Here is a 22,487-nt window from a genome sequence, read left to right as displayed (position 1 = left end):
GTATTAAGCAGCTCCATGGGCAAACAACACGTCTCACTAGGAATGAAAGTTTTTTTCCCTTAGAGAACTCCAAATGGGCTTCCTGTACATGTTTCATCTACTGTGCACTTACGCTTTGCATGTCACGTGAAAGAGGCATACCATCAGCAATAGTGGATGGAGATTTTTGTATTCCATATTTTCAAATATTCTTTAAATTATATTGGTATAAACTATACCTCTAAAATAGTTTCCTACCATTCCTCTTTATTTACATGTTAATTTAATGCTAGTGAAAGATTAGCTGCAAGAAAGGTAGGCTTATGGTACTGATTACTATTCTTTCTTGGCAAAGTACCCACAAGGTCCCTGGCTAGGATGATTTAATAGGTCTCTTCTATCTCAATCTTTTGTCATTCAGCAATTGACCGCCCTAGAGGCCAAAGTCCTCTGCTAATGCAGCAATGCAAATTTTTTCTTCCATTGTTTTTCTGTTGTGAGTCAGTCCTAATTGGAGACTAAAATTGCATTTTCTTTTCAGTAGCCTTAGCAGCTCTGCTTAGACCACCAACTAAAGACTATGTTTATTAGCTGCTCTGCTTGTGTCTTTTGTGATCTTTGCAGGTGGTCATCAGATGGGAGCCTCAGGTTTAATTTAGGCCACCCATTTAGGTCACATTTGCACTAAGGTAGGTGCCATCCTGGAACATCAGGGAAGACACACAGTCAGAGCTTCCTGAATTTTAGTTCTGGACTCAACCTTGAGTTCTCTTCTCCCTTGGTTTAACTGTATAACCTGAATTTACCAGTCCATACAGGAGACACCTCACAAAGCTTTGGGAAACCAAATTAGCTGATATTTTTACATCTTGAAGATAGAAAACCCTAAGTGTTTCTATTATAGTTATTCTGCATGAGGCAGAAATACAGGTCCTTTTAGTAGTACACACTGATTAGACCTCTCATTTCTGGGAAGCAGGATCTTTAAAGTTGCATTTCCCAATACTGTCTTGGGAGCACTGTGTAACAAATTGGCCATGTACTGTGTCACCTCCTGACCTTAGAAAATGCACTTGATAAAAGCGTCTTATTACATATGTACCGTTTTGCCATGTTGCGAGTCTAGGGAGTAGAAGAAGAACTTACAGAAGAACTATAATTCCAAAACACAATCTAAAGAAAAAGCAGGTGCCTGATAAACTAATGAGTGATCTTACACCTAGGAAGAATGGCTGGAAGTGCTGCCTTGTTAATAAACTGTTAGTCTAATAATTAATCGAATAGGCAGTATGTTCTTTTTCTTTAAGACCTCTTTTTCCTCTATTCTCAAGACAGACATGAACTCTTACAACACTGATTAATCACATCCAAGTTTGTGGTTATGTCCCCTTATTTCTCCATTCTTCTGTTTCTACAACATTTGTAATTTAGTTCAGAAACTGCATCTGGAGAAGCAAACATCTCTGGGATCACAGATTAGTTTAGATTTTGCTTTCTACTGGACATTTGTGGATAGGAGCTGCGATTCCATTCCAAAATCTAATTAAAAAGCAGGTACATAGGAAAGTAGTGGACAATCTTACCCACAGAAGGAATGTCTGGAAGCTCTGCTTTATTAATGAACTGTTAGACTAGGAATCAAATACAGAAGCAATATATGCGGGTTTTTTAGGGTCTCTTTCTTCTCCGTTCACAAGGCAGAACTCAACTGTTTTATCATTTCACTCTTAACAGGCTTATTGGAAATCTCAGTTTCTCCTTAATTTCCAGAACAGCCACCCCAATGATTTTGCAGTGTCAGATGGTATATGGTAGGTGACAGGAAAATAGGATCAGCTAAAAAGGTTTCCTGGGACTTTCATTTAGGAATGAATTCTGTAGGACACTTCATCTCTATAGTTTTATGGACTGTTAAATTGCATCTGTGGTATAACAGCATCAGCAGCACTTTTCTGAAGACTTGTTGGGCACTGCTAATTATATGAAAAAGGCATACATTTTTGTTAAGTAAAGTCAACTCAGTACCTTTGAGAAAGAGGCCACTTGAGGATTCACCTGCTCTAACTTTGACACTAGGTTTAGAAATATTTGCCTTAGTGAATAAGATGCTAATTGTCCTCATGTTAAAATACATATTTCGTACATTCCCAGTGGCACTTGGAAAATTAAAGCAGACGTGTTTGAATAAGGTACAGAAAGTGAAGCAATATAAATCAAATAAATGTGTCAAATTCAGTACCAGTGCAAAGTTGTCTTGATCTCCATTTCTGGGCTTTTAAAATTGGTGACAAGTCAGTATTTCCAGAAGCTGAAGTCCATCTTGCCAATATTGTGCTTACTTTGCCCACCTAGAGGTAATTGACTTATAATTGTTTTTACAAATGAAAACACATTTTTGCCTTTTTTGTGGGAGGACGCAAATGCACAAAAGGACTTTAACTGTGTTCATGCTGCCTTGAAAAGATGCCAAAAGTCAGATGTGTAATTAGGGATTCTGTTAAAAGTCTAATTCCTGCACCTGTGAGCTTTTTTTGGCACATAGCTTTTTAAGTCCTTGCTTTTCTTCTCGTGTTTCTCATTTTCTTGGCAAAGAATTAAGTTCCTTTTCAAAGGAAATTGTCAAAGATCTTCTGGGGTGTATTTTGTTCTTTGTCTAAGTCCAATACAAAAAGGCAGTTCCCTCTGCTTTTGTTGTTGAGTGAAATAATCTGAAGCATAATATTAGACCCTGTTTTATTTAACTTACAGCAAAGGTCTTTAAGGTCCTTCAGGATGAAAGATGATACAACAGGTTATGACAGCATTCTTACAATGTAGGTTTGTTCTTCCAACGCTAAAAGTAATGTACAGGACACTTTATGTTTTGCGTCACATAGATTCAAATATTGGTCAAGTTCTAACAAAGCTAGTGATAAACTATTTTAATTAGATGGCAAAGAGAGAAGAGCAAAGAAGTCATTATTGCCAGATGATGTAACAGGATTTTTTTTGGTGGATTTTAAAGTAGTTGGAAACAAATTAATATGTCAGGTAATTTTATGAGTGGGTCTGGACTGATTTATCAAACCATTAGTTCTTCTTACCTTTGATAGGTGCCTCCTCTGAAAATCACAGGATTCATCTGTTGGTTCTTCCAGGCTATAGCTGACTTCAACAGAATATGAACGGACTGGAAATATGTATCTGCTCTGCAAACAGAATCAAGCAAGAAATACAACTCAAAATAACAGGCTAGAGAGGATCTGTCTAGGCAGCTATTCACCAAGCCTAGGACTTTTCCACAAGTCTTTTACATCTTATGACACAACAAAGATATTTATTCATTGTGTAAATTACCGGGGGCATAAGAAGGATATCATCAAGGTGGAAACATGCATTGACCATATCTGCTCTTAGTCACAAACAAAAGGAGGATATTCATGCTTTTTTAGGCTAACACATTAATTTACTAAAATAAAATTGGAAATCGATGCAAGAGATCAACCGCAGCAGTAAAAGGCCTGCCTGGCCTGCAGGCTTCTACTTCCCATGTCCTTTCCTAATTTTTGTTTAAGTGCTGTGATCCTCCTCTAGAAAAGCAGTCATACATAAGTCCATCTGTATCCAGCAAGTGTAAACATGTGCTTCATGCACCATCTTAATTGATAAATCAAGCTCCCTATATTGTGAGGCACAACCACACAAACAGACACCAGATGGAAGATACTTTCATCAGACAGATCATAGGATTCAAGAAGCATGGTCATTGAACATCGCTGTCCTTTAAAAACCCACTGTCAGTATATGGTTGCATCCATGCAGCATCCCCACAATGTGATAATTCAGGCAGCAACCACTGTCATAAGCTCAGACTCAATTTTACCTTTTTATTTTCTGATATCAACAGCCTGTGTGAACTTGCTTGATGGACATAAACACACATTGTTAATGATTTTAGGAGAGTTTCTGTCAAAGAGGGTTGAAACAGTTACTCAAGTTTAGAATCAGTAATTACAGAAAATGCAGGAATAGTCAGTTCTTTATAGAGTCATTAGTTTTGTGGGTGACTTTAGCATTAAAGTAGTATGAATTGGTATAACGTCACTCTCATAAGGGACCAGTACAGTATTCTTATTATTTTCAAGTGGTAGGAAAAAGTCTGAGTCTATTTGAGCTATGTTTAATATGACGTTTGTAAAGCATGTCATAGCAACAGAGATTTGAATCTGTTTTCCTCAGGTTTATATCATAAAGCACTTAAAATTATGTATTAGACTGGTGCTCCCATGGGTTATATATTAAATCCATATAATTGTGGTTTTGCAATTTTTTTCCACTATAGGCTTCTGGTATTAGTTGTCTGATTATGCTGTGATCAATGCTTTTACTCCACACATTAAAAAAGGAACAAAATCCTTGATTATAATTGAAAGCTTATGTATTTGGCCAGGTACTTGCCTGGTCCTAATTGACAGCCTGAATTCTACAACACGGTCATCAAAATGGGCAAGAGCTTATGTATGTGAATAATTCAGAGAATTGACAAATATTTTACCTGCAGGTTTGGTGGCAAAATTAACAGCAATGAAATATTTAAGAATCCTGGTATTTAGGTAGTCAGAATTGGCTTTTTAGTTAACACCCCAATAAGATGGAGGGGGCAAGTTCACTGTTCTCCTAGTCTCATTGTTTCTTTCCACTGGCTGCAGACTCAGCAAGACAAATGTGCATTAGTTTACATTGTCAAGGCTATCTTTGCAAGCAGATGGGCTGGAAATCTAATTAAAAACCCCAAAAGCTTTGATTGTGGCAAAAAATAGCAAAATCTGTGGGACGACCCTAAATCCTCTGAATTAAATGGATGTTCTATGTCAATGCAGTTCTTTTGTCCCACTTTATAAATAAAATATGAAGGGCTGTACTTTCACATACACCCATAAATGTGCTCATTTATGAGTTTAATAAAGCATGTGTATTCAGTACAATTAGATAAGCATATGTATAGAGCAATAAATGCTCCCTATATAAAATGAGCACACACATAACAGAGAATATAGCCCAGCATAGATAAATAAGCACATGCTTAGATTATTAAGTGATCTCTCTTAAGCTTTTGTGAATTAACCGTGAAGTGGCCATGACTATTTGCAATTTGTAATTCTCCTGCAATTATGTATCCTACCTGTGTCTGAAAATGTGGTAAATATAGTACATTCATTGGAAGAATGCATTAGCCTCAATAAAGAAAAGTACTGTAACACCCATTTTACAGATGAAAAAAACCTGAGGTAGAGTTGAGCTACAACGCAGAAACACAAGAAGGAGGCAATCAGCCCAACTAGGATCGCCTGACTCTCAGTCTCATCCACTGGACTGCAGTGCTCCAGTCAGATTTAAAAAATGAATAAATTGTGAGGCTATAATTGAAAGGAAGCTACTTACAGTTATTTGTGTTATCTCAGTGTCAGGGAGTTATACTAAGTAGGCTTTTCTTATACCAGGTGATGTGTCCAATGTGAGCATCATCTAGAGGTTTGCAGAGCAACTGTGAAATGCATTCTGTTGTTTCTTGCAGCTGTTGCCCGGGGTGGTGACTATGGTTGTTCATCTTGCTACAGAAAGCCACCACATTAGGCCTATTTCTATACAGGATGTTATATTGCATTAGTTTAACTCACAGGTAGGAAACCCGTTAGTCTGGTGAAGTAGACGTGACCTGTGACATATCTTTGATGTGTTTCTTCCAGATCAAATGAGCCACTCAATATTAGGACAAATAACCTTAGGTGCAGTACTCCATGAATCTGCTCTGTGATTTTTATTACCATGGGCTGGCTGATATCTTCAGTAAATTCTAGGAGTTTTCTGACTAGCAGATTCGTGTCGTTCCTATCGTGGCATACGTTAATTTGTCAATATAATTTTCAGGTCTGGCAGCAGGAAAAGCACCACCTCAGGTATGCAGTTCCTGATATGAATAGGATGATGCTCGTTCACATGTGGCACTTGTAGATGAACTTGCCTGTGAAGTTTTATTGTGCTTTTGATAAAGAAGCAATATAGCTAATAGGGGAAAGGGAGCAGGCAGTTGAAATCAGGCAATTACTTTTTGCAGCATTCGTCTGAGCCTGCTTTAGTTGATGAAACAGTTGTTCTGGGTTTTTCCAATTAGTGGTGGCTGATGGGAAGAGGTACTGATGGAGAACTGAAGTTATTAGTGGTCGTGATGGAAATTCATTATAATAGGGGAAACAACCTTAAAACTGTGTTGGCATGACACCAATATGTGAGTTCCCATCAGGGTGGGAAAGTGCCTTAGCATGATGGACTGTAAAACTGAGGGGACCGCACACAGGCATCTAAGCAGCTCAATCTCCTACAAAGGCGAGAACCTCTGAGGCTGGAGAAATACCTCAAGTGCTCTTGGGAAGACAGGCAGAGTGTTAGCTCAGAAACTCAGTCAAGGTCTGTGTGGTTATTGCCCATTTTTGATTCCATTATTCGAGTGTTGGATTCATCTTTGCTCTCCAGAAGCTTTTTGGATCTAGCTTTCTCACTCTAGGGGCCAAAGTTATCTTTTGGGTCTTCTATTCCCTTGGAAATAAAGAATTATTGACTTGTTTGTGCTTAGTCAGCATCAATGATTTTGATCTATCACACATTTATGTCTCCGTACAAATAATAAGGGAGACCTCACATCAAGTAGCTTCGTTGGCAAGACTTAGTCCCCCTTGCTAGACAGATTGAGAGAGCCGGGCCTTGGTAGGAGTCAGATTCAGAAAAAATCAGACGCGAGGTAGAGGTTTTGAAGCTGGATTGTGAATAGCATATCAGTATCCACTGTCTCTTGAGGACTCAGTAAAAAGGACTTTGTCTCCTCTCGATGCCATCATGGTAGTTATTTGAAAGAATGGGTAAAGTCTGCTGTGTAAAGGAATACACAAAAATTGATTTTACAAGTGTATCTTATAACATAGGTTGATTCTATAGCTTCAGAACAAGACCTTCTGGATGTAATACCACAGGCAGTCTTCACCCAGCCTGGCATGGTAGGAAGTATCTATCTGATAAGAGAACTATTTTGGGTCAATCATTGTGCCTACTAAGACCTGAATTGTTTGTATGTGGGTGGAGCTCAAAAAAAGCGAGTACCAGTGATTTATTAGTCATGATCAGTCCGCATTGTCCAACACGGGGAAAATGGAGGCATCAGCTTTTAAATCGTACACTTCTAAAGAGAACTCAAATTCTCACGTAGTGGCTTAGCAAAACAGACTCATTGCAGGGACCGCAGGGTGTTTCTGGGATGTAGCACTCAACCTTTCCTCCTAACAGACGCACTTGAATCCAGTGTGTGCCCTTAAATAAAATGAGCGTGTGGACTCCGGCCAAAATTTTGTAAGCCTCAAAGAATGGTTATATCACTTCTGCTTAGCAGATAAAAAGTGCAAAGCGACTTTCATGCTGAACTCTGCACTGCAAACGGGCAGAAGCTAAGTTACTTATTTGGGGAAGAATCTGCTATTTCGAAGTGCAGATTTTTAAATGAGGAAAAATCCAAAAAATTTAGAAATTTCTCACCAAAAATACCTCTAAAATATTACGTCGATCAAAATATTTTGTTTTGATAAAATTCAAAGGTTTTGTTCTTTTTTTTATCTTGTCTGATCAAAAAAAAGGAACAAAATAAAAAAAGACATTTCATCTGAAAAGGCCTAAACAGAGTATTTTGCTGTTATAAGGGCCTTTTTTCAGTTTTTAATTCAGTACACACTTCCATGAGAACCTGCACTCATCATGAAACATCTTATTTTGAATTAATGTGTAATTTATCGTCTTCTCTCCATAGTTCCTTATTTTAATTACAGCTCTTCTGTACATGGATGTACATTGCTCTCCTGTACTGCTAGGAGCAGCATATGAGAACTGCTGAGTGCTTATTGCAAGAAATGTCAATACTACTTAGAAAAAGTGATTCTAGCATCTTCGAAGACTGTTTTTTCCTATCCTCATCTATGAGCCTAATTGAGCCCTCGATCAAGTGTGCTAGTCCCAGAGTGGTTATACCTGCTTACATCAGGACTGAATTTGGCATGGTGTCTGCCTCTGGACATATATTGGATTTCACCAGGTGCTGGTATCTATTGTCTAAACCTACATTAATCATTCTTTGCATGAGCCGAACATGTTTGCAGGCTTATTTATGCTATAAAAGGTCTTTCCACTATGGGTAACTCTGCCTCCCACAACACATTTCAACTAAATGTATGTATTTGTAATCTGGAGACTTTCCATTGTGGGGTGACTGTGTTTTACTACTGGAATTCCTGGACTTGTTCACCATGCTCCATTCACTCACTTTTTAAGTCACTGATGCCTTGAACTGATAAATCAGGATCCTGGGTCTAAGAGCCCCAAGCAGTCATTGCCCAGATGAAGTATCCTTTTCCTTATGTGAAAATCTGGCAGTGTTGACTGTAGACTAAACTTTATAGCGACTGCATGTGAAATGGACTTCATGGTCTCCTTGCTTGAACTACAAAAAATGATTAAAGTGCAAGCAAAAAGATGTATTTATTTTTTAAATCTTACCAGTTTGGCTGTGCTAAGCACAACCATATATATTTATTTCTCACCTGGAATCCAATGGATTTGAATCTCCAAACATATTCTCAATAGCCTCTGCTCATCCAAACCTTTTCAAGAATGGTGTGTTTATATTTCAACACAACTCTAATATTTATTTTTTCCAGCAAATGTCAATAACATATAATTTTCATTTAGTAAAGCGTTTTTGTTTTGTTTCTGCTAAATCATCTCAAATACAAGACTTTAAATGCTCAAGAGATAGTTGAATGGTACTTACTGTTCAAATATCTCTTTGTTGTAGTAACAAATCTTTAAATGTAGCCCTGCTTCAACAAAAACAAAGCCCTGATTAATTTCGTATTTATCGCAGCAGCTGTTTCAAGGAAGACCTGCCAGATATTGATCCAAATATAGTAGCCATGAAGCAACAAAAGAGGAAGAGGGTAAACGGGTTTATATGAAGGCATCATTTACCAGCAGAAACTTAATAGGAACATGAAAAATTATAATATTCGTCCTCCAGATTTGGCTTTAACAGCTGCAATCATGCATTCTTGGACACAGCTGTGTTTTATATCTTTGCTATTTGAATGAAGACAGGAAGCTTCTCAAATAGTGTTTATTTGCTCAATTAAATAAGAGGACGAATGCCTGCAGAGCTCTGGGTCACAGTTCTGGTCCGGGGTGTAATGATGTAGATCAGGATTTTTACCTGGGTAAAAGACAGCACAACACAACCCTGCTGAATCTTGACAGAGATACCATATGGTACCGGCACCTCTCATAACAACTCTCAGGAGCTCACAGGATCATGGTCACTTATTGGGAAAATGTTTTCTTACACCTAGCTGGTGTCTGAGTTCTTCCTAGCTTACATTATTTTACAATAGAATTGCTTTGACTTCAGAGCCGTTTTTCTCAGAATAAAAATTGAATACCAAAATAAGTTGCTTGAGAATAGCAGGAGCACCCGTTCTGGCACCAGTTAGCTTCTGCCAAAATATTTGGATCTTTTTCTGTCTTTCTGTTCCCTCTTGTTGACATGGGGCCAGAGGCGGGGGTTGAATGTGGACATTGTGCAGCCCACGGCTCTGCATTCTTGTGCCATTTGCAATCACACCTCATGTCCCCTAAGAGCAGTGGCTGGAAACCAGAGGCAGGAGGTTTGTCTCTGACCAGACCTCACTGGCTCCAAGTCTTTTTACAACTTGTCACTGAAATTTCTCTAGCTCACTGCTTTATGTCCAGCTCCAGCCAGTGTGAAACTGGCTTGGATTTCTTTCTTTCTCTTTTTAAAAAAGAAAAGTGAGAATGAGTAATTCCTTTTCAGTGCTGAAAGAGAAGAAACAAATTTTGGTCACAGTAAGGAAGAAAGGATTAATTGGAAATGGAGGCTAGATGACTGTTTCTCCTCTAATTACAAAAAAGCATTGTGAAACCAAGTTAGAAAACACAAGAAGGAAAATTTAGGATAAAGTCTGTCTACCTACAGTCTAGGTAGCTGAAGTTCTCTGGTGGGAACTTTCTGTGAATTGTTATTCCAGAGTAATGGTGCTCTTGGACATGCATCACTAACTTCCTCCGCTGGTCAGTGGTATACCAGCACATGAGGGAGATGTGAGGATTAGCAGTCACAGGTGTCCCGGCATCTTTGAGATGACAAACTGCCCCGTCACGCCAAACAGCCGCAGTCACTAGGGGATGTGGGTGACTGATGATGTGAAAGTTCAGGAACATACCTGGTAATTAGGATAATGAGCAAGGTATATTTTGCTGAGAAGTATTAAATGGAGTAAAATATTTTAATAAATAATGCTGATTCAAGAGTGCTTCACAAACAGGTCTATTAGAAAGGACTTTATCTGGTCCTCTAAATGTATTGGAAAGTATATTATGAATATAGATGACTGACTGTTTCTACTGACAAGATGATCTCAGGGCTCAACAAGGTAATGTAGAACCAAAATATGGAAGTCAGTAAGTGATGCTGATTATAAACCTTCCCATCTAGCTTCATTTTCAAGCTGAGTAAACAAACCACAGACAGGATGAATAAAAGATTGCAATAGATAAAAAATATTAACATATAAGTTACTGAAGTGATCCTTGGCTATGGAAACTAGGCAGGGGAGTTAGTTTGGCCTCAATATGAAATGAGGCCTTTGGGATAACAGTCTGTGCTTGGAGGCTTTCACATACCCATTTTTCTCCTCTTCCTCTCCCTTTTCCACCCTCAGCTTGTGAATCAGTGGGCTGACTACAGCCACATTTGTCAAAGGAATGGTGAACTCAAAAATAATTAAGTTCCTGCAGATTTTGTGCTTACAAATTGATGCTTGTAGAGCTACTTGTTATGCTGAGAGTGTCTCCTGACAAGGTTACGCTGACCCTCTTTAAAGGAGATCTTGCTCTCACTGTTAACAAATCATATTTTGACTGAGATGCCGTACATGTCAGATCTGTGCTTTTAGTGGTCCAACAGGCATGCTAAATGCGCTTCTTTGTCATTAACTCATGACTGCAAAATGGGAATGGAGATACTATGTTATTTCAGCTAATCAAGTGTTGAAGCTTCTAAATGCCAGAAGCTTTGGCCAAGCCGTAAGGATGAAAAATACACATAATCAATGATAGGTATTTGAAAAATTAATCAGAAAGCATGAAGTCCTTAAACTCATTTGGTACCCAGCAAGACAGCTCTTTCCAAAGAAAATACAATTTAGAATGTGCTTGAATTAAAGAGGAAATTTGAGAAAATAACCTTATGAAAGTACCCTAGAAACCAAAATAGAGGCATTTATTTTGACAAAATTATCACATCTGCTTCTGAGTTTTAATTTTATGCTTTTTAAAAAAAAAAAATCCAGATCATTAAGTATAGTTTTCACAAATATTCTAGGATATTTTTATTAAACTTAGAAGCTGGTTTTTGTCTTTACTTAAAAGCAGTGTAGCAACTGAAATGACATATCAGCTATCAAATATTTTGTGCTCAGTGTTGCAAATCTAGTCCAGATGAGCACAGCCAAAAGGCTGATGGATTGTCCAAATACCTTGATCTGAGTGTTTTCTCCAGTTTCTGGTCAAATATCAATACCGGAAAAAATTAAGCACCACAATCAACATTAATTGCCATCCTAAAATGATTACTTGTGCATAATAGATACGTGGATTGATGTAGCATCTCGGGAGCCAGGGATAAGGCATGTCTTGCTCGGACAGTGTGGAGGAAGCTTGATTGCTACTGATGCTTTTCCTGATCAATTGCTAAACTGGAAAGGGTTTGAGTTGTTGCTTTTAAACAATAAATTTAATAAGCATGGCTAGACTATTCAAAAGGAACCTAGGGTCATTTCCTCAATACATGTTGAGGTAACTGAAGAAAAATGACTGACTGTCAAAGATGACAAATCTTTACAGATTGCTCTGACTCACCAGAGTTAATGGGTGCTCCATTATGTCTACACGAGGCCAACTTTTTTAGGACCCTATCAATAGCTGTAAATACTTGGATATTGCAACTTAAGTTTTGGCCTTTTTTAGTTTTTTTTAACAAAGTTGCCTATGAGGTGTCCCCACATTTATGTAAGCCTTTTGTACTTTCACATATGTGTTCAGTTGTGTTTTTGCAGACTGTTATTACTCGTTATTTTTAATTCTTTGGATTTGCATCTGTAGTTTCCTGAAGAGTAGTTTTTTGGAATTCGTTCTCTACAGCTGAAGACTGTACTATGAGTATAGTTACCTGGAGACCTCCCCCAAGGCAGGCTCCTTAGACAAACATAGCATGGCAGATGGTCCCTGCCCTGAAGAGCTTACAATCTAAATGATTTTCTTATATCCCTCTTCTTTCTCTTACTACCTGATTAGTATCTGGCTGCCTGCTTGTATAGTATAAGTGCTCTCAAAGGCGCGCCTCTCCACAGCACTCAGCAACTGAAAGTAGAAATAATGAGCAGAGAGCTTTCTGGCTTGCAACAGTTTAAACAGTGTAAATAATAGTTTTTGACAAGCAGGTTTAGAAATCAGGTGCTAATTTTCTGCAAAGAGTCAGAGAAGGATGTGTGGAATTATCACTGTGCCGGGGAGATCAAATTCTGTAGATGAGACTACAAACCCACAGGTCTTGTTACAGGTTAGTACCATTCATCTCATGAAAGAAAGAAATTGCAAGCAGAGCTGCTTCTGCAAGACTGTGAGCAAGGTTCTTGAAACAGAGTTAGATTTGCTCAAAATAATAAATACCATCCATTTGTATATTTTCTGCACTATAAATGAAAAGGGGTACCCATCTTTTCACTTATTTTATTTTATGCAGGAACTTACAGGCCTATGTGACCAATCAAGTAGGGAAATCCTCTTTGTAATTAAGAGCATTGTATTGAGTTTTGTATTATTAGTGAAATAGTTGTTGATGTGTTTTGAACCTAAGAAATCCATGAATATTCTCCTTCCTTTCCTCCTTCTCCATCCCTGCATCCTATCAGTTTCATACTTGAAAATGTACTAAGCTTGTTGAAAATTTGGTATAGTTACAAGGAGTGTGGATAGTGGGGGTAGGGAATGACTGCTTATTGCCTCTTCCAGGACAAGAATCAGGAAGCATCTTGACCCCTACCCTGATGTCCCAGCCTGGCCCGTAGGGTCAGTGGCTGTTCTCCTGTATCCACCAGAAAAAGCTGGGGAATCGTTACCCTTTCTTCTTCCACTGAAAATATACTGTGAAGTCTCCAAAAACCTGAAAGTAAGGATTTAGGCTGTTGTGGAGCGTTATTTCACACATGCATGCTTAGGCATGGTGTGCTGATGGGAACGGGCAGCAGTATTGTCTGCTCCCTCCACTGCTTCTCTGCACTTCTAGGGTCCGGAAAGGCTGTAAACCTTCAGCAAACACAGAATCCAGCCCATAGTTACATCTCTTAGTTCCCTATCTGGAATATCTATCTTACTGCAGGCTGAACTTCCAGTCATGGTGGTATGTAATCGTGGGTATCAAGGTGATATCGCACTGCCTATGCTCTAAAGCTGGGGGCAGGGTCTGATTTTGGGTCTCTTTGGGTCTAAGACTTTAGTTCAGGCTCATAAACAGAAGACTTCAGGGCATTCCTGTTCTGCTTACGGAACAGGTTTTTCTGTTGTTCATCAGTAAGTGTTAAATTAAGTTGTTGTTTTAGATCAGATTTGGTAAGTTGTCAGGTTGGCAGCAGCCATGGTGAGTTGGAATGAAGTTAATATTGGCTATGCCTTGCTGTGGTTGCAGTGTGTGCGGGAGTGTATTTATTTATTTATATCAGAAAAGACAGATTGCACTTACCTGTTACTGTGTCTGCTGTTGGGGCTCTCCATGTGCTCATATGGCTCCTGGATCTCTTTGTCAAGTGTTTGAAGAAAAATCAATCCTTGGAAAAGCCAGTTCAGTATAACTGATCGGTGACTTGGCAGAAGTTACTGAAGACCCTATAAAGCTTTGCAAGGAAAAAAAAAAGAAACACAGAACCCCTTCTATTCATCCCTTTTTGATTTGATTCTTTGTCTCAGCTCTCATTCCAAAGGGCAAGAGGCAGTAGCACCACCAACAAAGCTTCTTTTACAGCCTTTTTTGGCATTAGTTATGGAAGGATCAGATGTCTGACCTCTTAGCAGTAGGTAAAAGGAGAATAAAAAGATCTATATTCCTGACAGTGTTTGGAAGTGCCTGGTCTCCCTAGTTTTTCTTTGCACTGGCTGTTTGTTGTATGTGGTGTGCTCTAGATCTGCCAATAATGTTAAGGCAGAGGATCAAGCATCTTGGCTTTGACTGCTCCTTCCTGTCACTAAGCTGAGACTGTTCAAGTTAGTGAACTCTCTTAACATGGCAAAATCCGCTTTGCTGTGGGGTGGTCCATCTGTGCACAAATCTTTCTAGATACTGGTAAGGTCACCAAGGACTTTTATTTTTAAGTTACATATGTTAATCCAGTGTGTCTCCTATGAGGGATATCCCTGTCCTTGTTCCAGCTGAGAAACCTAGTTGTAAACTTTATAGAGTTGTTTTCAGTGAGATATGTAGGAGCTGGGTCTTATTAGCGGAAAGAGTGCTTTAAGAATTTAGAGGTATAGTGAAAATCATCCCGTGTGTTTGTGCACTGAGAGTATTCGTGCAAAGGCTAAACAGAGTGTTCCAATTTCTGCATTATAACCTTACGTAATAATATCTGTCCTCGGCATATTTCAGATTCATTCCAGTGATATCAAGACTTGCTATTTTAAATTGTCTTACATACACCTTTATGTCCACAATATTGATCCTCTTTATGCTGATGGCCAGTTTGCAGAAAGGTCAAGGGTGCTATATTCATGTATTAAAGAGGATTTCTTGTTCTATACCTCACACTTGCATTCATTATACAAAGTGTTCATGTTCTGCCACGTTTCTCTTCTTTCTCTACTGTTCTGTTTTCATCTTCCTTTCTTCTTTCCACACTTCCTTTCTTCCAACAGCTTCTCCTTCTGTGGAAAAGGCTGTGACCTCCATTCCAGCTCATTAGAAAAAAAAAAAATAGATCAGTAGGTAGACCATTCTGACATTTTTAGTACATCATCAATGAATTTTACTCATTTATTGTACCAATAATCTTACTGGGGATGGGGAATTTCCCATTTTGTGCAAGTGCTTGAGGCCTAAAGCAGACACCGTAGCTCTCAAGACTGCAATGCCATGCATGGCAGATATATTAGCCGGCCACTCAAAGGAGCAGACACTTCCTAAATCTCATCAAATGTTGGATGGTGCAGATGGAGGATGACACTTTTGAGTCATACCTCTTTTTCTGAGGAGCAATACTACATCCCTGGAAAAGCTATGCTGAAAGCTGCCCAGATTTGACTTGAATCAACATGTCCTTTTATTCTTTCTCCTCTTTTCTCCTGAGGAAAAAGGGAAGATATGTTTGCAAGCTAATGCTCTGGTGCTTTTGGGCCCCATGCATTGCCAATGACCAGGCCAGATAACTGTCTTGAACTTTTGAGAAGGGAGGAGCATGGTTTGGCAGAAAAGTATGACTGCAGATTGAAAAAGATCCTGCAACATTTGGAAGATCAATCAGGAGGGAAAAGGGCCCCAATTTTAACAGTGCACATGCTGAGTCACAAGGACTTTCCTTTCAGGGAATGATTGCCAGGCACTTTTCTGGAAATTATACTTTTTAAAAAGCCCTTAAAGGGGCCTTTAAAAATGAAGACACCCAAATTTACAAGTGGCCAGCAATGTTAAGGCACAGGACCCTACTTGTTGGCTTTGGCTGGGGATTGAATTCAATTTGTTGAAAGCAGAATCCGTTGTATGTACACGTAAATAGCTTCTATACAGATAGATTTCATTCTGTTTTCAATTGTGTGAAAGTATGTATGTTTTCAGTGAAAATTTGAGTTACATGTATTTGGGAAATTAGAGATTAAACTGTAATATATACACTTGAATTTCATGTAAATTAGATTATGGTAAAATTAATATAGCCTTTCATATAGCCTTTATGCTGTACTATCTTTTGCCTTTTATTTTGAAGTATATAATTCCTTGCTTTGCTCTGAAGCACTGAACACTAGCAACAAAAGTTAAGTCCCAGTGCGACTGTCCACAATATTAATTATCTTGATATGCTTTTATTCCTACAGCGAAGATGTTTGTAAACGAGGATTCACTGTTATTATCGATATGCGGGGATCCAAATGGGATTTGATCAAGCCTCTCCTAAAGACCCTTCAAGAAGCCTTTCCTGCCGAGATTCATGTTGCCCTGATTATAAAACCTGATAATTTCTGGCAGAAGCAGAAAACGAACTTTGGCAGTTCCAAGTTCATCTTTGAGGTGAGAGCCACATGAGAGATGTATGATAAAGCATTATCTCTGATAAGAATTTTTCTTCAAGTAAAAAAAAATTCCCAAGCCCAGTGGTTGAGAGAAAAAAAAGACATCTGAGGACTGTTTGCAGGAGTGGGCTGATGCCCTGGCATCAGGTTGCCTTCTGAGCACATTGGTGGAACGGGATGCACGTTTCATCTCAGAGGTTCACATACATAGTTCACTTTGGTGAGGGTTTTTTGTGATATTTATTTTTGGTGGTGTTGCATTCAGTCTTTCCTTTGTTTCTCTTAGAAAAAAACCACATACCAAATCAGTCAATATACTAAAGACAAAGTTCTCTAGACGCTAAATGTATGGGTTTGTTAGTTGACCTCTACCCAGCTTCAGGTAGTGGCTTTTTTTTATGAAAGACATTTATACTAAATTGATCTATATATTGTCACTGCTTTAATTTAATTGAGATTTACAATTCAGGGGTAACATTAACAACTCATATTAATGATAAGATGCCTCAGGCAGGTTCTCTGAGAAGTAACCAATATACAACAACCGCATAATTAAAGGAAATTTTACTAACTTTGTCACTGGTGAAGACAAACCAGCTGTGTTCTCTTAGTGCACTTTAGTTTTCTGTGAATTTCAGCTTCTTACCCAAAGAGAAGCAAAGCTTAGATACATGAAGTGCTCATACATCAATCATGCCCAGCCATGAGTTAGTCATGTGTTGTTTTTTTTTAATTTGCTGAGAAAAAATTCTATCATTGGCTGTCTTAGTTACCAATCCATTAATTTCAGAGAGACACTCAAATTTTGCATCTCTGGAACTCAGAATAGAATTTGGCTATAGTTCTTAACGTTGACTGCAGTGGAAGAGTATATTTAAGTGTATATTTAAGATCTGTTGAAGTCAGTGTGATATAAATATATCCTTATTTTCAACCTCTTCTTCAAAGCACTCTTGAATTGGAATGGGCAATTAGACTGGTGTTAGGCATTAACAAACTTTTACATTATTATCACAATTTAAGTAATTGTAAATTTTTTTCCCTCTGTCTCACAAAAACCAGTCAACTCATAAATTTTGCTTTGTTTAAATGGGTCTTTACCTTCCTTGGCTACCTATGAGGATTCAGCCATCAAAATAACTTCCACTTGCTATCCCCTATGTGCATTTGAAAGCAAGGCTGCCTTCAGTATAGATTTATGTCCCCTCCAGATGTTCCTCACACTTACTGAAATCACCGCTCCTGGCAGAAGTGGCTGTCATTACAGTGCAATGAGATTGGCAATGTTGCCTGTGGGCAATGAGAGGGATTAGGGCAGTGGGAAGGAGAAAGGAGATGTATGGGTGCAGAAGAACGTGGAGCAGGAGTGAGCCTGTTCAGAGACTAGTAATAGAATAGCTTTTGGGGATGGGGACCTTCGGTTTAAAATATATATGGGCACTAAGGGGCAGTCCCGTAGTAGCCCAAGGAAAGATAGCTTATGCATGTATATCCAACACTGAATTTCAATCCTCCAGTGCTTTAGTAAACAAAAGCAATGTCTTTCTAAAGCTTCAAAACCTAGAAGTAAAGTAACAGAGTTCAAATATATATTTTTAGAAGATTTTTTTGTTTTTTAAAATGAATTAATACTTTCTGGAGGCTTGACTTTTTTTTATTGTGTGGAGTTAGTGTAATGATAGTGAAGAGTAAACTGTGGTCAAGCTATTCTGGATTTTGTGTTGTGAGACTCTGGCAGGATGATTCTGTGTCACACTCCAGAGAGTGAAGCATGCCCGCAGATCATCACAAAGAAAAAAAGACAAAAAAAGGGTTTGGTTGATGTATGTGGACTCCAAAGCTTCCTGTCACTTTGAGGAATGGACCAGGCAGCTTAGTTAGCATTAATTCAGAGGTGCCTTCAAAATTATTTTCTTTCCTCTGCCAAAAGGGTTTAAATAGTGAGCAGTGCTTTTTAAAGTGTTTTCTAAAAGACAGACGGGTGATGCCTGAGAGACAGTTACTTTATCTTACCACCTACCTGCCTAACTAAGGTTGTTTTCATGAGAGTTTCAAGAACTCCCAAAAGAAACAAATCTGAATAAAGAAATTTTCTGCAGAATTCATTAAATGAAAAGCCTTTCTGCTATATCATCATGTCAAATTCTGTTCATGGTAAGAGCAGTGCTTGCATTAGCTTGACACACTGCAGGGGGAATGCCCAGGTATTAGCCATGAAGAGAAGTCTTTTCTTGACAGGCAGTTAAACTCTAAATTGAATTATCTTCAAGGGGTCAGTGTCCAGGTCAAGAGGTGTAGAAATTTGAAACCCCTCTGAAGCTACATACTTACTGTCCTGTTGTTTGTTGGCTCTTCCCTCTGTCCTCCCCCTTCCCTAAAGCAAGGAACATTGCAAGAAAGTTTTAAAATAATCTTTCTGCTGAGCATAAGTTCAATACTATCCAAATTTTAATACATTGTAGAATGCCTGATATTTTTAGATGGATACAAATTGGAAGAAAAGCCTATTATTAACTTTAAACCAGTGGGCAGTCTGCTATTTTGGACATAATACAGGATAATGGACAGGGCTTGAGGTATTTTTCTTTGTAGATTACTTTTACAAGATTGCTGTGATTATTGGGTGCCTCCACTTCTGAAGAGCACAAATGCTGACATTCTTTAGAGGCCTGGTCTTTGGGGGGTAGATGTGCAGTCACTGATGAACATCACAAGCCTTTAAAGGCTGCCAACTTGGGTGTTAACATGACAGCACTGAAAATCTCTAGTAATCTGTATGAAACCCTATGCTCATATTTCAGAAAAAAAAAAATTTATCTAAAATAAATGGGAACAGCCATCAGCCGTTGGGTCTTTAAACTGTAATCTGCTTTCCAGGTACCCAGTGCATTTCTCTATCACTGATTACTGAGTCTGAATGAACTAAAACCATCTCACATTGATTGTGTATGATTCATAAGCGGTACTTTCTATTAGCAATAAATTCTAATTTTTAATACTCCAATGACATTTCACTTTTACACTGATTTTGGCTTAATTACCTTAGAAATTACTACTATAAAAGAGGTCTGCCTGTGGTAAAAGCCAATTGTAATAGTATGAAAGACAAAACCAGCATATTCTGTGTTTTGGCAGGTCACAATACCTGCTTCAGTTCATATGCCTAAAACTTTTGCTGCTGTTTAGCCACTAGCCTGACTGTAACACAAGTAGCAGAATCCCTGTAATACCACGTAACTGTTTAGTGAACAATCATGTCCAGGTATCCAACAGCTGCAGTGAGAAGTCTTCAGTGTCTTCTCCTTATATGTTTGTGATAGTCAGGCCAGCTGAAAAAGATAGACATTATTCCAGTAAATATAATGTCTTTTAATAAATAAATAAATCAGTGCCACTAATGGAAAAGTTTTCAATCCAATTAATTCATCAAAATTAAACATAGTTCTCAGCATCTTTTACAATGTTCCTTCAATTATGTATTGATGAGGAAAATAATCCCTTCATGCTATTTATGGATTGCACTGTTATTTCTGATTAGACAGTCACTAATTCAAATGCTGTCATTTTTCCTTCCTTAGACAAGTATGGTATCTGTTGAAGGCCTGGCAAAACTAGTAGATCCTTCTCAACTGACGGATGAGTTCGAAGGATCCTTGGATTACAACCATGATGAATGGATAGAGTTGCGCGTCTCCTTGGAAGAGTTTTTCAACAGTGCCATCCATTTATTATCAAGGCTGGAGGATCTGCAGGAAATGTTGGCTAGGAAGGAGTTTCCTGTTGATGTTGAGGGCTCAAGAAGGCTGATTGATGAGCACACGCAGCTTAAGAAAAAAGTGATTAAAGCTCCTGTGGAAGAACTGGATCGTGAGGGTCAGAGGTTATTACAATGCATAAGATGCAGTGATGGTTTTTCTGGTAGGAACTGCATTCCTGGAAGTGCAGATTTTCAAAGTCTCGTGCCAAAGATCACCAGCCTTTTAGACAAGCTGCATTCTACCCGACAGCACTTGCATCAGATGTGGCATGTCCGCAAGTTGAAACTGGACCAGTGCTTTCAACTCCGGCTTTTTGAGCAAGATGCTGAGAAGGTAGGAAATAATCTGTTCCTTTCATACTTTAACCAACACTTTATCATAAGGACACTGTGACCATTTTTTCTATATTTAGCAACATGAGGTATTCATCACAGGTGTAAATCTCACATTGCCAGCAGATGACTTTATATGACTCGTAAACCAAATTCACTGAACTAATTGTTGGATGTAGCAGACATAATGATATCCAAGAATAACTTGTCTGTGTCACTTTCGATGAAAGTTAATCTGCTTTTTTGTGTCACAATGTGTACATTTGGTAGACATTAGCACAAGAATCTGGCTTTTTTTTCTAGGTTCTTTTACTAAGATTATGAATATATTTATCTACATGTCACAGCACCTAACGAAGAATGATTTTAGGGTTTAACTCAGTATGATTATTGTTTGCACTTCTTGCAAGTCTGTGGGAAATTTGTAGTTTAAATCCTCCTAATTGTTATCTCAAACAACATTTTCAGTTTCCCTTTCCTACAAAATCGCAACAGGCTTTGCAACTGGTAAAATCTTTAGTAATGGCTTTGTACCAAGGGCATGGCCACTTAGTTCCCACAGCATGAGATCTGAGACTGTGTTTAGGTTAAACATAGAAACAGACCAAGAGAAAGTATTCTGAAATGACAGCAGCATGCAAAACTCAGTGTGGCTGTTTTGCATTAAAAAGCACATAAGGATGGCATTTGAATTCATACCTGACACTGGGTCAGTGGCCAAGATTCCTGTTCACCAGCAGAAGACCTTATTTGAGAAATATTTAACATTAATTTATTCCATAGAGATTGCATTGCAACTTCATATTTCTTAGATATTTGTAATGTAGCGTATCAGCCTGAAAAGCACATAGGGTGTCTTGAAATGAAATATAGTGTACAAAAGCATTTAGAGTAGCAGAAGCACAGGTAAGTAACATAGCTTTAGGAAGCTGTAGTTTCACAGGTGTGCAGTACCGCTGCAGAGTTACATCCCCATTCCCTGCCTCTTCAGAAGATACTCATTCAGGAACCCATAGTAGATAGGGAAGTTCCCTGCAAGCAAAGCATAGCAGCTTGTCATGTTTGTTGAAAAGACTGGCTAAAAACCAACCAGAGTTCCCTAACCAGGTCTCATACACAACACCACCTACAAATTTCAGTAATACGCTATAAAGCAGGCTTCTTACTACTTTGTCTGCTGTTTGCCTCTGGAAGCATATGCAGATACTGGTTTCGGTGAATTTTTTTTAGAAAACTGTGTTGTGCTAGAGTCTTGGCAGTCTCACTTTCTTAACGCAGAAGTGTTCGACACCTTGTTAGGTGGTTTCGTGAGAAGTCTTTGCTGCACATTTAAAATTCTAGGCCACAGAAGTAGGGTATTCTCAGTGGAAGGTATTGAGCTCACAGACTCATGTTTATCTAGTCCGTATATCCATCAAAAGCACCAATCTCTGAAACTTCTCCACTTAATGTATGATCCAGTTGTTTCACTAATGTGTCTGCCTGGACCCAGGAGGAATAGCAAAAGAAATGCAGACCTCATCTGCAGCGGGATCTCGCTGAAGATGATTTTTTTTAATCAGCTGCACATTAATAGTATTTTTAAAACATCACGGGGAAGCACATTACTGAAACAAATACAAACTTCAGCAATGCAGAGCAAGACACAAGACATTGGTTTTCAGTGGATGTACTAAGGATCTCTAAGGGATGCTAGGACTGAAAAGGCTCCATCATTGTATAATCAATCCTCTTATTGGGAATTCAGATGAGTCCCACTGCAGAATCACTCAAGAAGGCATAAAAGCAGAGTTTTTCTTCCAAATGCTACAATTTCTTCTTATTCTCCCTTCTTCTTATTCTCTCTTTTCCTTGAGTGTGACATGCTATAAGGAGATCACTCACTGCTTTCCTTCCCAGTGATGGCTGCATTTCAGTCAGTGCTTCAGTTTGGATTTTCGGTTTCTTTGGATTATTCAGAGGACCACTGCTTACTAACATTATTTTTTATTTTTACTTATGA

The 22,487-nt window shown here is 38.5% G+C and overlaps 1 protein-coding gene across 2 annotated transcripts in view; it reads left to right on the top strand.

The window, feature by feature from the left end:
* Positions 1-22,487, top strand: part of KALRN (kalirin RhoGEF kinase) — a 530,063-nt gene that overhangs the window by 193,741 nt on the left and 313,835 nt on the right. For both annotated transcript variants that reach the window (XM_059820280.1, XM_059820281.1), the window contains exons 4-5: positions 16,201-16,393; positions 19,974-20,486. In XM_059820280.1, the coding sequence (XP_059676263.1) occupies positions 16,201-16,393; positions 19,974-20,486 (706 nt within the window). The remainder of the gene's footprint in view (positions 1-16,200; positions 16,394-19,973; positions 20,487-22,487) is intronic.

The sequence above is a fragment of the Gavia stellata genome, chromosome 8 (assembly GCF_030936135.1).
Source record: "Gavia stellata isolate bGavSte3 chromosome 8, bGavSte3.hap2, whole genome shotgun sequence".
Taxonomy (NCBI): Eukaryota; Metazoa; Chordata; class Aves; order Gaviiformes; family Gaviidae; genus Gavia; species Gavia stellata.
Note: the sequence above shows the minus strand (reverse complement) of the source record. Positions and strands in the feature narration are given on the sequence as shown.